General features: G+C 37.3%; 1 protein-coding gene across 2 annotated transcripts; it reads left to right on the forward strand.

Moving 5' to 3' along the window:
- The first annotated feature begins 49 nt into the window (after nt 1-49).
- znf518a (zinc finger protein 518A) lies at nt 50-9,721 on the forward strand. 2 transcript variants are annotated; one of them, XM_030156169.1, is made up of 3 exons: nt 50-340; nt 3,923-6,076; nt 8,227-9,721. In XM_030156169.1, the coding sequence occupies exons 2-3, from the start codon at nt 3,937-3,939 to the stop codon at nt 8,886-8,888; spliced, it is 2,802 nt and encodes a 933-aa protein (XP_030012029.1). In that variant the 5' UTR covers nt 50-340; nt 3,923-3,936; the 3' UTR covers nt 8,889-9,721. The 2 variants fall into 2 exon arrangements, with proteins under 2 accessions (XP_030012029.1, XP_030012028.1); XM_030156168.1 differs by having other exon boundaries at nt 51-340; nt 8,224-9,721.
- Nucleotides 9,722-15,106: the final 5,385 nt, after the last annotated feature.

Below are 15,106 nucleotides of genomic sequence, written 5' to 3' on the forward strand. Positions count from 1 at the left end.
GTTTAGCAGCGTGCACGACCCGGCGCTAGGGATTATGGGTGAAATTGACAAATAAGTGACAGATTTCACAGATGCACCAGAAGACCCCCCACCAGAAACTCAACACGGTGTTTTTATTCCTGTTTGGCTCCGTGTATGAGGCACCCACAGCAGCGGTGATGGGTCGGTAAAGCCTCCCCGGTGTTCGGACGGCGCTCCAGGCCCGGGACGGGACGGGACGGGACGGTCGGTGTCGCCAGGCTAAAGGCTAAAGGCTAAAGGAGCTCAGAGGCTGTAATCCCCGGATGTATCCATCATGGCTGCCGCTCGCTGAGCTGTCAAGCTCTCTACAAAAGAAAAGGTAAAAACCGACACAACTATGTTAATAACCACTGCTTTAACCGGTGTTTTTACCTTCTGGTGGATTTACCCGTACTAATATCTCGATTGCAAGTTGACCAAACGTATCCGGGATAACTTTATTTGTCGCTTTTCTTCAACTTATTCCGTCTTTGTGAGCTGTTGTGCGTCACGTTAATTCAATTCACTCAGACGCTAACGTTAAAATCGCCAAACTCGGATGGTAAACAACAACACAGCGTTTCCCTGCAACGATGGAAATGCGAGTGAAGTAGCCAACTTTTACGGTTATTTCTGGATCCTTCCGGCGTGCGTAGGTACAACACAAGCAGCTTCGTCTCATCACTTTGTTGTGGTTAAGTCAAACTGCACAATGGCCGCACCGTTTCCCGATTAATCCCCTCCAAAAAGTCAAATCCTGTGCTGTTCTTTTGTGTTTTTATGGTGTGTTTTGTCGTGTTTAGATCCTCCGTTTCGTCCGTGGAGGGTTTGTGGTTTATAACAGCTAGTTAAGTTGGTGACTTTTACACGAGCAGCTGAGTTAAAGTGCAGTTTTCCTGCACCTGGAGGCTGATAAGAATCTGCTGCTGCTGCTGCTTCATACCTGCTCTAAGTTTGACAAATTAATACATGCAGATGGTTTTTGAGCCAAAGCTGCAACAGGTGGACATGCAGAGAGCAGCGTCTGTTTTTAATGCTTTACTCTTATGAAACCATCCGTGGAAACTAGGGGTGTCGAACTCAGTTCAGTTCAGTGTCTATGAACAACTCAATATGATGTCACATAACAACCCATAAATAATGACAAAAACAAACTTTTCTCTGTTTAAAAGTGAAAAAAGTAAAATTACATGATGCCAATGTTTGCATCTGGAAAATATTATTGGAAAACCATGACCAATCTTAAATTTCTTAGTAAAAATAAGTGCAATTTTAACAGTCTTATGCCACATCTTATTATGTTACAACTTAGAGCAGTGTTTTTCAACCTTGGGGTTGGGACCCCACATGGGGTCGCCTGGAATTCAAATGGGGTTTCCTGAAATTTCTAGTAATTGATGAAAATATAAACTTACTAGTAATAAAATATATGGTGAGTTGAGAGAGACAATCACAATACATGAAAGACATGACAAACTGTGAAGCTGAAACTAAAGCACTGTGGATCTGTTTATCTTTCAAATGTTCATTGTGGTCGGTTTCAGATGCTGCAGCTCTTTCATAATTCATAGTTTGAGTTATTGTTTGTTCAGTACTAATTGTCAGCCTTGTACAGTCAATCCATCTTGGATTTACATATCCTGACCAAAGAAAAAAAAAAAAATTCCACCTTTATGCAGTAATCTACACCTGGCTTTTTTGCCTCCATCCATAACAATATATATTATATAGTCTAAATGTCATCTAACATTAATGTTTATTTGCAACATAGTATAGCAAACTATTACATGATCAAAAACAAATTAATTTTCAGCAAAAAAAAAAGTCTCTGTTTTGAATGTCTGGGGTCGCTAGAAATGTGTGATGTTAAAATGGGGTCAGGAGACAAAAAAGGTTGGGAACCACTGACCTAGAGGTCACAGTGGATCTGCAAAGGCACAAAACATTTAGTAGCACTTATTTGTTTCAGTTATTAATTTTTTCGCTCACCAGTCCATATGCCATGAGCTATTGTGAAGGTGCTGTGTCCATATTCATTGTTGTCGTCTTCGTTAGCAATTTCTGCAGATATTTCCACCAACGAAGCTTCTAGTAGGAATCATTTCAAATTTTTTATGTATCTTCTTTGGGACGGTGTCTATAAAATTTGTTCACAGTTTTGAGAGATTTAGATTTTTAAATTTTTTAACGAGATTTTTATGTATTAAAAATATGCCTTTGCTTATAATGGGCCATATTTTGATGGTTTATAACATGTATCAATATAGTTACTATTGATAGGAAGTCATTTATGGACTTTTATTTAATTAGTTGAGTTATTCTCCTGTGAAAATACCCACTTCTCATAAGAGATTGATCTCCTGCATCAAGACCACAGGACTCTAACAAAGTGACAGAACCTTACAACCTTGCTAATTCAACTTGTTGACTCTTAATAGAACATGATGGTGGGATACAGGGACATTGGTCCTATTTTTTGTTGTACTGTAGATAGTTTATAAATATTAGGCCTGTAACGGTACACAAAATTTTCGGTTCGGTACGTTTCCGGTTTTCAAAGCCACGGTTCATTTTTTTTCGGTTCGCTACAGGAAGAAAGAAAACCCCTCAAAATGTCTATTAATGCATTTATGAATTTTTTAAACATTTTTTCCCCAATTTTTGGAGACAATAGAATATAGAAACACAGGAATAATATAATTCTGCTGCTACAAATCAAATATAAAATAAAATAAATTATTAGTATTACTAAATGTATTTTAAACATTAGTATTGCACTTTTCCCTGACAGGTAGTTTCGAACAAATAAGAAAAATCTAATCAGAGTTCTGTCAGTTTACATTCTGCATAAAAATAACAAAAAAATTCCACATGAAGTGCAACATTAACAAAAGGACAAACTGGTATTCTCTTTAAACAAACTGAGGAGAAACATTGACAACACAGTGAACCAACTTATTTATTTTAGGACAGAGAACAAAACTGTGTTGTGTGCCTGTGTGCACAGGGGATTTTTTTTTTTTTTTGTCAGAGCCGGGGGGAAGGGGCTGCGCGCAGTTATATACCTGGGGGTGCGGCCCATAACTAACGTAACGAACGCTGTCGTAAAACTTTACATACTTTCAACGTTCTATTTATTCCTCTATTATGCAGCATGCATGACAGACAGACAGACAGAGCGAGTGTGTTTTAGAACTACCGTAGTTCCTAGGGGCCAAACAACATCCGTCTTATTAACGCCTCTTTCCTCATTGTTGTCTTTCACCTGAACCTTAACTGATCCAAACTGGACTGTACTGATGGTGGAGGGTCTTCAGTCTCTTCCTTCCAGGTTCACATCATATTTGTTGTTTTTATTAACCTTATATCAGCTGCTATTTCATATTTTGGGTCAATGTGTGCGTCCTTCCATATGTCTGTGTGAAACTTGCACGGATTTAAAGTTCGGCATCGAATGACGTCTTTTGTTCCTTTTTCTTGTTCTCAACATACTGTGCTGTTTTGGTACAGCTGTATACCGAACCGAACAGGTGTGTACCAAAACGGTTCGGTACGTGTACCGTTACAGGCCTAATAAATATATAAACATTTTCATGTAATTTTCTTTTTTTAAAAATTTAAAACAAAGAGAAAAAATTGGAATTATTATTTATAGGTTATCATGATGGTATTTTAACGGTCCGACTCATTTGAGATCATATTGGTCTGTATGTGGCCCCTTAGCTAAAATGACCTTGATTGTTATATTGATATTATTGTCAGTATAATTTTTCGCATTCACAAATTCAATCTGTGAGCCGGTTTGTCCCATTTGTTTGACACCCCTGTTATAAGCACTTCACCTCCAGACTAAATACACTCAAACAGGCATTGTTCTGTGTATTGTGCTGCTCACTGACGTGTAACATTCACTGTCTTTCAGAAACTTTCAAATCCATGGATTCGCTGGATATTTGTGCAGCTACCTCCACGGGAGATAATAAACGTCGTGTCAACAAGAAGAATAGAGATTGGCACAGCCGGCTCCACCTCAGGAAGACCGCTGTTCAGCCCCCAACTATGCAAAGTGAAGATAAGCATGGACCAAAGAAGATAGCAGAGGAGTGGGAGCAAAGCACAATGTGGCCTTCATCAAAGAAGCCCCGCCAGGAAGCACAACGGCGTCAACGCAGGACAAATAATGGTGGAAATTCACTCAGGTTCACATGCTCTCAATGCAAGGACAACTTGGAATACGTTCCCAAAGACTTAGTGAGACACTTTGAGGAAAATCATAGGGGAAGCCCACCAGTGTTTTCTTGCCATATGTGTACTTTTAATACACATGAGTTCTCCTACCTTCAGGTTCATCTTTTAAGCCACAAGGACACTTTTTCTAGTTGCAGCATTTGTAAAGACAATGTTCAGCGCACGTGGTCTGAATTCAGTGCACACCTGACAATGTGTCATTGCCAAAATGGCAAATATTCATGTGAAATATGTAATAAGTTCTCTACAGGGGATGACAGTGTCTTTTTAGAGCACATATGTCTCCATAACTTAAGCCTAGATGGAACCAGTGAGCTGGAGGCAACGGACAACAAGCAGTTCAGGCCTCAAACAACCACTCAGACGTTACGTTGTCAGTACTGTGATTATGAGGCATCTCAGAAATTGCTTACTAAGCACATTAATGCTGTACATGGTGGTCAGAATTGTAACCAGAAAAAGAAGGAGGTTCATTCCTTTGCGATGAAGCCAAATGACCCGATCCCAAAAATTAAGCCTAGATTAACTAGAAGTGCAGTTAGGGAAATGTGTTGGCTGACACAGGACTGCCTCTCTCTGCCAGGCAGGGAATTCTTGGATAAATACTGCCATCTGTCAGATCCACAAACAACACTAGAGGAGACTCAACAGTTTTTAATGAAATCTGTAGCTGGGGAAACCGGCAAACAGAAGTGGACCAAGGCTCTCAAAACTGTTCTGTCCAATGTCCCTCAGGACATGAATCTGCATCCGAAGGCAGAGAATGGCATCATGTCAAACTCTGTGTTTCCTGACAGCAGCAGAGATGTGACTGTCCTCACGGTGCAGAACAAGATCACCGTCGCTCAGAACGGTGCTACTTACGCCAAAAGGTTGAAAATGATGGCGTCGTCAGAAAAAGAAACCGTCTCTGCTGAAAGTACCGCTGCTGATGCTCGATGTGTGTTTGACCAAAATGGGTGTGAGTCAAACTTGAATGAAAATACACACGGTCCACAGGCCGAAACAAAACTAAGTCATGACGTCTTAATAATGTCAGTCCAGAATGAGACATCCGAGTGCACTCAGATGCAGGAAAACCGAGAGAATCAGGAACTAAAAACGGATCTGAATGGTGAGGAACACAGCACGACAAGCGAGGAACCCAAACATTTACATCCACAGGACGATGGGGTTAATATTTCCAATGAGTTAAAAATGCAAAATGACAACAAAGAGCAGACATGTGTTTCTAAAGCTTTACCAAAAAAGAAGAGAAGGAATCAAAGAGCGAAGCGAAAGACCCGGTCTAAAAAAGCAGATGCTTCTTCAGGTTTGGCCTTAAAGATAGTGTTAAAGAAAAACCCAGTAAAAGAAAAGCAGTGGGTGTCACAGAGCTCAGTGGATGGCAGCGATGAACCGCCAGATCTTCAGTCAGGAGTGGAGGAAACTGCACATCCTCCACCCACAGAAATACACCAGAAGAAAGTTTCCAAGACTGACATGCAGGACCCCTCAGGAGCCATCACTTCAACGTCACAAAAGCCGGGGGATGAAGTCCTCCACAACTGCACCTTGGAGCCAGAAGGGCCCGAAAACGTGGATGCAAACGGGCTGGAGGGGCACCAGGATGCACAGAAACCACTGCAGATCTTAGAGAAAGAAGAAGACAGGAGCGTTTCAGGTGCTGATACCAGGGTGGAAATGTGTCTGGGGAACGTGCAGCTTCAAGCCTGCGACGGCAGTGAGGACTGCCATGTGTCGGACAAGGAGAAGGATTCTGGAGTGACTCCCTGCAGCAGTTACACCAAGGCTTCCCCTGTTTCGCAACCTGTTATTACACCACAGGGTAAGATGGCAAATTACAGTGTTCGTATAGACGTAATGGGTTGGATTTAACATGCAACTGCATTTTCTTGACGTAGCCTTAAATTTTAATGTTGAAAATTTAAATTAAAGAGCAGCACTCTTTCATTTTAATAGATTAGAGATCAGATGAGATCAGATAGAACTTTATTGATCCTTTGGGCAGAGCCGTCAGGAATGTGAGGTTCCAAAAGCAGCACAAACACCGAATAGACACACAAAAAATACCACAATAAAAAAGTTATACAGTAACTATAAAAACAGTAATGAAACATTGCAATTGCACAAACGAATGGCAAAGTGGTAGTAATAATAGTAATAATAATAATAATAATAATAATAATAATAATAATAATAATAATAATAATAATAAGTAGCTTGTTGTGTGCTAATGTATTATAGTATACACAGTGTGTGTGTGTGTGTGTGTGTGTGTGTGTATATATATATATATATATATATATATATATATATATATATATATATATATATATATGTATATATACAGGGTGGGGAAGCAAAATTTACAATATTTTGAGGCAGGGATTGAAAGAAAGTGTATGACCAATTAGTTTATTGAAAGTCATGAGAATTTATTTGCCACAAGAAAATTTACATCATAGAAAATGTTTTTATTCTATGTGTCCTCCTTCTTTCTCAATAACTGCCTTCACACGCTTCCTGAAACTTGCGCAAGTGTTCCTCAAATATTCGGGTGACAACTTCTCCCATTCTTCTTTAATAGTATCTTCCAGACTTTCTTGTAATAGTTTTGCTCATAGTCATTCTCTTCTTTCCATTATAAACAGTCTTTATGGACACTCCAACTATTTTTGAAATCTCCTTTGGTGTGATGAGTGCATTCAGCAAATCACACACTCTTTGACGTTTGCTTTCCTGATTACTCATATGGGCAAAAGTTTCTGAAAAGGTATGGATAATAGTGTTAGGTATGATTATGACATCAATATATGTTTGGTTTCAAAACAATTGACGTAGTGCCTGCTGAGAAAAAACAACTAAATGTTCATTGTAAATTTTGCTTCCCCACCTTGTATATGTGTGTGTGTGTGTTTGTGTGTGTGTGCAATAATCACAGAATAAAAGTACTAGTAGAAACAAGTGGCAAAGTAGTAAATAATAGTAATAATCATAAGTGGGTTACTGTGTTGTAATACAGGCACTACGTCAATTGTTTTGAAACCAAACATATATTGATGTCATAATCATACCTAACACTATTATCCATACCTTTTCAGAAACTTTTGCCCATATGAGTAATCAGGAAAGCAAACATCAAAGAGTGTGTGATTTGCTGAATGCACTCGTCACACCAAAGGAGATTTCAAAAATAGTTGGAGTGTCCATAAAGACTGTTTATAATGGAAAGAAGAGAATGACTATGAGCAAAACTATTACGAGAAAGTCTGGAAGATACTATTAAAGAAGAATGGGAGAAGTTGTCACCCAAATATTTGAGGAACACTTGCGCAAGTTTCAGGAAGCGTGTGAAGGCAGTTATTGAGAAAGAAGGAGGACACATAGAATAAAAACATTTTCTATGATGTAAATTTTCTTGTGGCAAATAAATTCTCATGACTTTCAATAAACTAATTGGTCATACACTGTCTTTCAATCCCTGCCTCAAAATATTGTAAATTTTGCTTCCCCACCCTGTGTGTGTGTGTGTGTATGTGTGTGTGTGTATGTATATATATATATATATATATATATATATATATATATATATATATATAATGTATAGCAATAATAACAGACTAAAAGTACTAGTAGAAACAACCGGCAAAGTAGTGAATAAATAATAGTAGTAATAATAATAAGTAGCTTATTATGTTATAATATTATAATATATAATATTATAGTATGCACAATATGTATATTTATGTAGTTTAATAATCACAGAATAAAAGTTATAATAAAGTGATAATAGTAATAGTAGTCATAACAATGATATACAAGTAATATAAGTATGTAAAAAAATAATAATAATAACAATACAAAGTGAACTAAATTACCAACAGCAAGAAAACAAACCTTACACCCTGAAATAAACAAACATTGCACCACAGATTTGCACAAATACTGAGATGCATTTTTTTTCTCTCACAGGTGCAGATTTGAGCGTCGCTGTTTCGTCACATGAGCCGCCCGTGGATGGGATGAGGGAGGGAGTGGCTGCAGACGCTCACCTCAGCAAGTTCACATCTGAAAAAAATCAACAGCAGTCCTCGCCAACACCAGCACCCGCCCTCCGCCGGCAGCCAGTCCCAAAAAACCTGGAAAGAACCTTGAATTTAGTAGCCATAAATGCCAATCAGCTGATAAAGCGTCCGGCCGGAGACCAGCCCGTTGTGGTGCTCAACCACCCGGACGCAGACATCCCAGAGGTCACCAGGATCATGGAGGTCGTCAACAGGTACAAAGGAGAGGTCCGGAAAGTCGTACTGTCCCGCAGGACTCTAAACGCGCTCTCGGACGCAGACGGCGAGGTCGCGGAGACAAACGACCCGTCGGACGCAGACACCGAATCCGATCCCGCGTCGCTCGGGAAAACCCCGGTGCAGGAGCGATTTGTTTTGAAACTCAAACTTCGCAGGTTAAGCAGGAAGAAGTACGAGGTGGTGAACACGGCGGCGGCGTCTCCCAGCAGGGACGTGGAGACCAAGTTCAGCTGCTGGTTTTGCGGCAGGGTCTTCGCATGTCAGGAAACGTGGATGGTCCATCGGCAGCGACATCTGATGGAGTGGAAAAGTCCAAACTGTGAAAACTCTTAAATGTCGCACACACTGGAGGACAATACGATCTGGAAGGAGAACTTTGCAATACAACGAAACTATCATGGAAACGTATCCGGTCTCCATTTTTTTTTTTTTTTTGTAAGTCTTAAGTTAGACTGGTAGGATTTGAGGAGGTTAACGTGGATATCATGCTTCCTGGAGGGTTCATGTTCTCAGGGTAATTGAAATATTTACCTATTGTCTCTCTCCAAGTCTGAGTAGCTTGATACACCGTTTGTACATCAGTAATTATTTGTAAAGCCACAAAAACTGTGGAATTGTTTAGTAATAATTTAGTCCTTTGTACTGTTTATATTTTGTCTACACAATAGCTTTATTTAAGGTGATTCTAAGTACACTGTTGTATGAAATCTTTTATAGAACACTGTAATATGTATATTTGCCATACCATCGGAGTTTGATGAATCAGTTTATGTACGGGTAGGCTATGCAGTGTGGTAGCTATCATATTTATGTGTTTGGAATGGGACGCAGAGGCCCGCAAGTTACTCAGATATACCAAAACTGTGTGTTTTTTTTAAGAAGAAAATGGAAAAAAAAAAACACAATAAGCTGTTTTACTCAACATTTATTTATGACTTAGTCTTTATACGCTTTCTTTTTACAACAGGCCGCTGGAAGAAGCAGTGTATTTGTCAAAGTTCCGTGTAAACTCCAGATTATCATGCAGAGATGTTATCCGAAGAGGTGTAGTCGCGCTTTCATTTCCCCCGTAGACGATTAATTTAAAAACCTGTGTGATGTTGATGAAATACAGCAAAATCTTCTAAAAATCAAGCTCTATTTTTTTTCTTAACATGAAGAGGTTTAGATAATTCGAGCATGTTTTTTTTTTTTTTTTAATTTTATTTTATTCTCAAAGCGTTTTCTTCTCGTTTGACTTGAAATGATAATCTTATCTTTTAATTGCACTATGAAAAGGAGGATTTATATTTCCCGTTACCTCACCTTATCAGGCCTAAGCCTCTGACAATCTCAAATCATGTCCTACTGTGGCTAAACATGTCGATTCCCCTCAGTATTCACCGCAAGGGAACGGTGGCTCGTCTCAAAAGACCATCGGACGGACTGTAAATAAACTGTGCACGTATCCTCGTTTCTGGAGTGCACATTTCAGTGTCAGTAACTTTCTGCTTATAAATACTTTTTCAATATAGATATATGATTTATAATTGTATAGAGTCTAGCTAGAGGTACTGTAAAGTATTACCTGAGAATTTTCACCAAGTGCCTAGGAATTTTGATATGCAACACATTTTGCATGAGTATATAGCATTACATGTCGAACATAAGGAACTGTTTGGGTTTCTGTGACATTTTGTGACAACTGAAGATGGACTGATTTATACAACACAAAAGAATTTTATTAAAAAATATATACATTTGAACTTTTGGCTCCTTTTAGGTATTGCTGTCATAAACAGGCTGTCTACCCGCTTCTTTGTACTACAGCGAAACTGTGTCATTCCTTGCATTCATTTTCATTTTAATACACTGTTTACTGGCTGAGCATTAAAAAAAAAAACATCTGAATAAAACATGGGTTAAAAAAAAACAAACGCAGCCCTCTGAGTCATGGCTACTGTACTGGAACTCTGCATAGCCAGTGCTGCAGACTAGTCCAGCAAAACTAAAGTTAACAATGAATAAAACTGTCAACACAGCTGAAGGAAATGGACTGAAGTCATTAAAAGAGTGATATTTGGATTTTTTAAATGGAATTATGCATTTTAGTCCAATAGATCTTGAAAATCTTACTTCAAGTAATGTTAAGATAATTTTCACTTGTTCCATTGGCAGATGTTTTGCTTGAATTAAGCAAAAAAAAAAAAAAATCTGCCAATGGAACAAGTGAAAATTATCTTGGTAAGATTTCTAGAAATAAGATTTTAAATATCGTCTAAAAATAAGTTCTTATATTTCACTGAAAAGTTACTCTTTAAGTGATTGTGTCTTATTTTAAGTGTGATGAGATATTTTGACTAGAAATGAGAAAAATGCACTTAGTAAGATTTTGATTTTTGCAGAGTATAGAAGAAAGACACCTGTATTTTATTCTATGTGCAATAATATGTGCAAAATTTTAAAGATAAGGATTAATCTGAGGCCCTAAACATACACTCCCTGAACCGTTCTGTCACAAGCCTGATGATCCTGATCTATTGTAGCATTGTCCAATCTTTTTGACATTAAAGACATGAGAGGCTACTTAGTGTGCATCAGAGTTAAAGGAGTGATGTTTTGCTTTTTTAAATGGAATTATGCATTTTCAAACATTTCCCTGTGGTCTACATAAATTGTAAATGCTCCGCTTGGGTCTGAATTCTTCATTAACCCTCCAGTATCCCGTCCAGCAAGGCCCTTACTAAGCACCAAGTGTGCCTTTTTCGCACACTTGTGGAATAATGTAAAAAAAAAAATGTTCATACAGTTTGTTTTTAATTCTTTTACACTTTTTTTCTATTTCATCAACTTGAGCCGTAAATAAAAATACCAAATACTCAATATTTGTCACATTTTTTAACCCTTTAAATGCTGTGTTTGTATTGTAAGCAAACCATTTTTTTGGATGCGAAAAACAACAAATTTTTTTTTTTATCAATATACTACATAAGGGCGACACGGTGGTGCAGTGGTTAGCACTCGTGCCTCACAGCAAGAAGGTCCTGGGTTTGATTCCAATACCAGTCGACGGGGGGTGGGACCTTTCTGTGTGGAGTTTGCATGTTCTCTCCGGGTACTCCGGCTTCCTCCCACCATCCAAACACATGCACTGATAGGCTAATTGGCTAAACTAAATTGCCCATAGGTGTGAATGTGAGAGTGTTTGTTTGTCTCTATATGTTCAGCCCTGCAATGAACTGGAGAAATGCCCCGAGTGTACCCCGCCTTCGCCCTTAAGTAGCTGGGATAGGCTCCAAGCGACCCCCGTGACCCTAGTGAGGATAAAGTGGGTTCAGAAAATGAATGAATGAATGAATACTACATAAAAAGTGGATCACATATTATTTGATTTTTGCAGCCTGGCATATGTCAATGATTAACAGCAACACTGGTTAATTTGCATGATTACACTGGTCAACAACAAATTTATTGTTTAAGTTTTTTGAGCTGATTTAGGATAATTTTGGTGTGCTGAATCCAAAAATCACATTAATTTTGCTCAATCAGGTCAACTTTCTGAACCATGCTACATATTGGCTTTTTAACATTCTTGCTTACATTTATGGGCATTTTCACATCATATGATACAAAATTCTTTCATATTTCTTGCAATAAACAAGTTCTGAAGATTTTACTTTTGCCAATTTATGATTAATGTTTTTTTTAATATTACAGGTGAATGAAATGGCTTCGACTAGAAGATCTTGCAAAAATAAGCCTGACGTATTCTGCTACATCTGCGGTGAATACACCATTGTACCTAACAGGAATCCTGTTAGAAAATGACTTTTTTTCTCTTAAAACCTATTTTGGGTGAGAACTATATAAAAAAATCATCTGATAAAGTCACAAAAATGTAATCAATTTTGTGAGAAGATCAAATTTTTCAAAATCAAATTAGCAAAAAAAACCTGACCTGATTGAGAAAAACAGATGTCGTTTTTGGATTTAGCGGTGCAAAATGACAAAGAGACAACAACAAAAATATTTTTTTGTAACCCAGTGTTATTTTTGGTACTAGGTCAAATGTTCAAAAATACTAGCATCTGTCACCAAGTGTGTGTAAAATGCACACCTATAAATCAAACTATTAAATATTATATATTGATTTATTTTTCTGCTCTAATTTGATTTTATTTTTGTAAATCAAGGTCAGCCCTAATCATACATATCAAATGGAAGAAATGGTGCCTTTTAGGCACACTTGGGAGACAGATGCTAGTCTTGTAATTTTCTTTTGTTTACAATGTGAAAATTTTAGTTGGTGGCCAGAATTTTAAAGATCATGCAAAAAGGAACAACTTTTGAATTCTAACCTTATTTAAATTGTAAAAAACAATATGAAGTTTTTTAACACGAAGTGCAAAGTGTGCCTAAAAAGTGCATCCAAATACCGGAGGGTTAATTCAACTCCACAGGTCCGTCTTCAACAATATTTCTGAGTAATGACACCAGAAATGTCATTTTGAGCGCTGGCCCTTTAAATGCAAATGAGCCACTTCAAGCCCCACCCCCCTCAGGTTATTGGTTGTGCTGCTCTGTCCCATTCCACCAACAGCTGAACATTTTAGGTAATCAGCTCAAAATTTGGACATATTTTCAGTTTTTACTACAACCACTGCTGCTGATAAACAATTATGTTATAGTCTGAGAAATGTTTGTCAGAAGTCTGAGTTTAGTTTTATTTCAAGCACACAGAATCATCAGATACCAAAGAATCATACAACATGGTCAAAAAAAATCTGGCCGCGCTCAAAAAGGAGTGGGAAGAAGTATAACTTATAGACTCCCACCCCTTTTTTACAAACTAATAATTAAATTAATTCCGTTACATTGGCTTTGTTAACACATTTTTTTCTGTATATTTTTACAAAAACACAAAACATCCATACAAACCATTCACATACACTTTTTGCAGTCACCTCACACACAACTACATTTGCATAATCAACCGTTTTTAACATAAACTAGAATATTTTTATCCACTTGAAATATTTACTACAACTACAATGATCAATAAATGTGATTATATCTTCTTATGATAATTAATTACAAAAATATCTTATTTTATGTGTACTTCGATATTATAACTATACACTTATTCAGATAATGTTCTAGATTTTGTTATTATAGTGGATTTATATATTCTTTTAAATGCAAAAATTGAAGAAGACATTTTTAAGTTTTGCTCCAGATCTTGACCTTATATGTGCAAATGTCGAGGCGTAACTAGTTATAAAACATAACAAATCAAGCAGGAATTAAAACAGGTTGTAGAAATCCACTTGATTTTTGCCAAAATGAATATTAAGATGTCTTTGCAGCACCTGGGTTCAAATTAAAACTTTATGAACTATTAGGGTCCAAATACACAAACAAATGAACCAAAGACTAATAAAAGTGGGTTTAGATAAATATGACCCCTTTAAATTTTAGGTTCCACATTCAGCCCAATGTGATCTACAGTAAAATATGAACATAATAATATATAAATAATGTAAACGCCAGATTAAATTACATTATGAAAATGTTAAGGTCTACAAAACATCCTTTGAAAAATGTGAATAACATGAACACCCGTGAAGAAACTGCAATTAATTGAGCAAAATAAGTGCAGTTTTAACAACATTCTGCCTCAGTTTATCATTTACACGTGTGTGTTACAATTCATAGATCACAGTGGATCTACAAATACACAAAACATTTAGTAAAAGGCAGAATATTGTTAAAATTACAAACTATCCAAACAAATAAGATGTGAACAAGTGGTTCCAGGCACAACAAACCCCGCCCCCTCACACATATTGTATCTTATTTTGGCATCGATCCAGCTGACGTCATCATATCTATGCGTGTGCTGATGTCAGCATACACACGTTGGAAATTTTAAGTAAACGGGGAAAAAAAAGGTTTTAAAAATTCATAAAAAATGTTAACTTTGATCTACTTTCCCCAGAATGCAATCCCATCTATTCTGTGTCACTGGCAATCTATAAACCCAATTAAGGTTAAAATCATCCAGTAGTTTTGCTGCTAAAGTGAACAACAAACTGAACCAAAAAAATACTCCTTGCCTCCTCTGTGTGGGGCGGGGTAATAACCTGAAAAAACAAAAATTTCTTAAGAAGAATAAGTGCAATTTTAAAATATTCTGCCACATTTACGCATGTGTATTATGGATCAGATCTACAAAGACACAAAACATTTAGTAAAAGGCAGAATATTGTTAAAATTACAAACTATCCAAACAAATAAAATGTGAACAAGTGATACCAGGCATAATAAGCCCCGCCTCTCACAGGTATTGTATCTTATCTTGGCCTCGATCCAGCTGATGTCATCATGTCTATGTGTGAGCTGATGTCAGCATAGACACATGTTGGCCATTATAAGTAAATATTGGGGAAAAAGATTTTAAAAATTAAAAAAAAATTGGAACTTCGACCTACTTCTCCCAAAATGTAATCACATCTATTCTGTGTCACTGGTAATCTGTAAACCCAATTTAGGATGAATTCAACCAATAGTTT

This window comes from Sphaeramia orbicularis, chromosome 15 (assembly GCF_902148855.1).
Source record: "Sphaeramia orbicularis chromosome 15, fSphaOr1.1, whole genome shotgun sequence".
NCBI classification, from domain to species: Eukaryota; Metazoa; Chordata; class Actinopteri; order Kurtiformes; family Apogonidae; genus Sphaeramia; species Sphaeramia orbicularis.

Coding starts and splice junctions, on each gene's coding strand:
- znf518a (XM_030156168.1), top strand. CDS start 3,937: ATGGATTCGCTGGATATTTGTGCAGCTACCTCCACGGGAGATAATAAA. Junction 6,077..8,223: donor ACCTGTTATTACACCACAGG/GTAAGATGGCAA, acceptor TTTCTCTCACAG/GTGCAGATTTGAGCGTCGCT.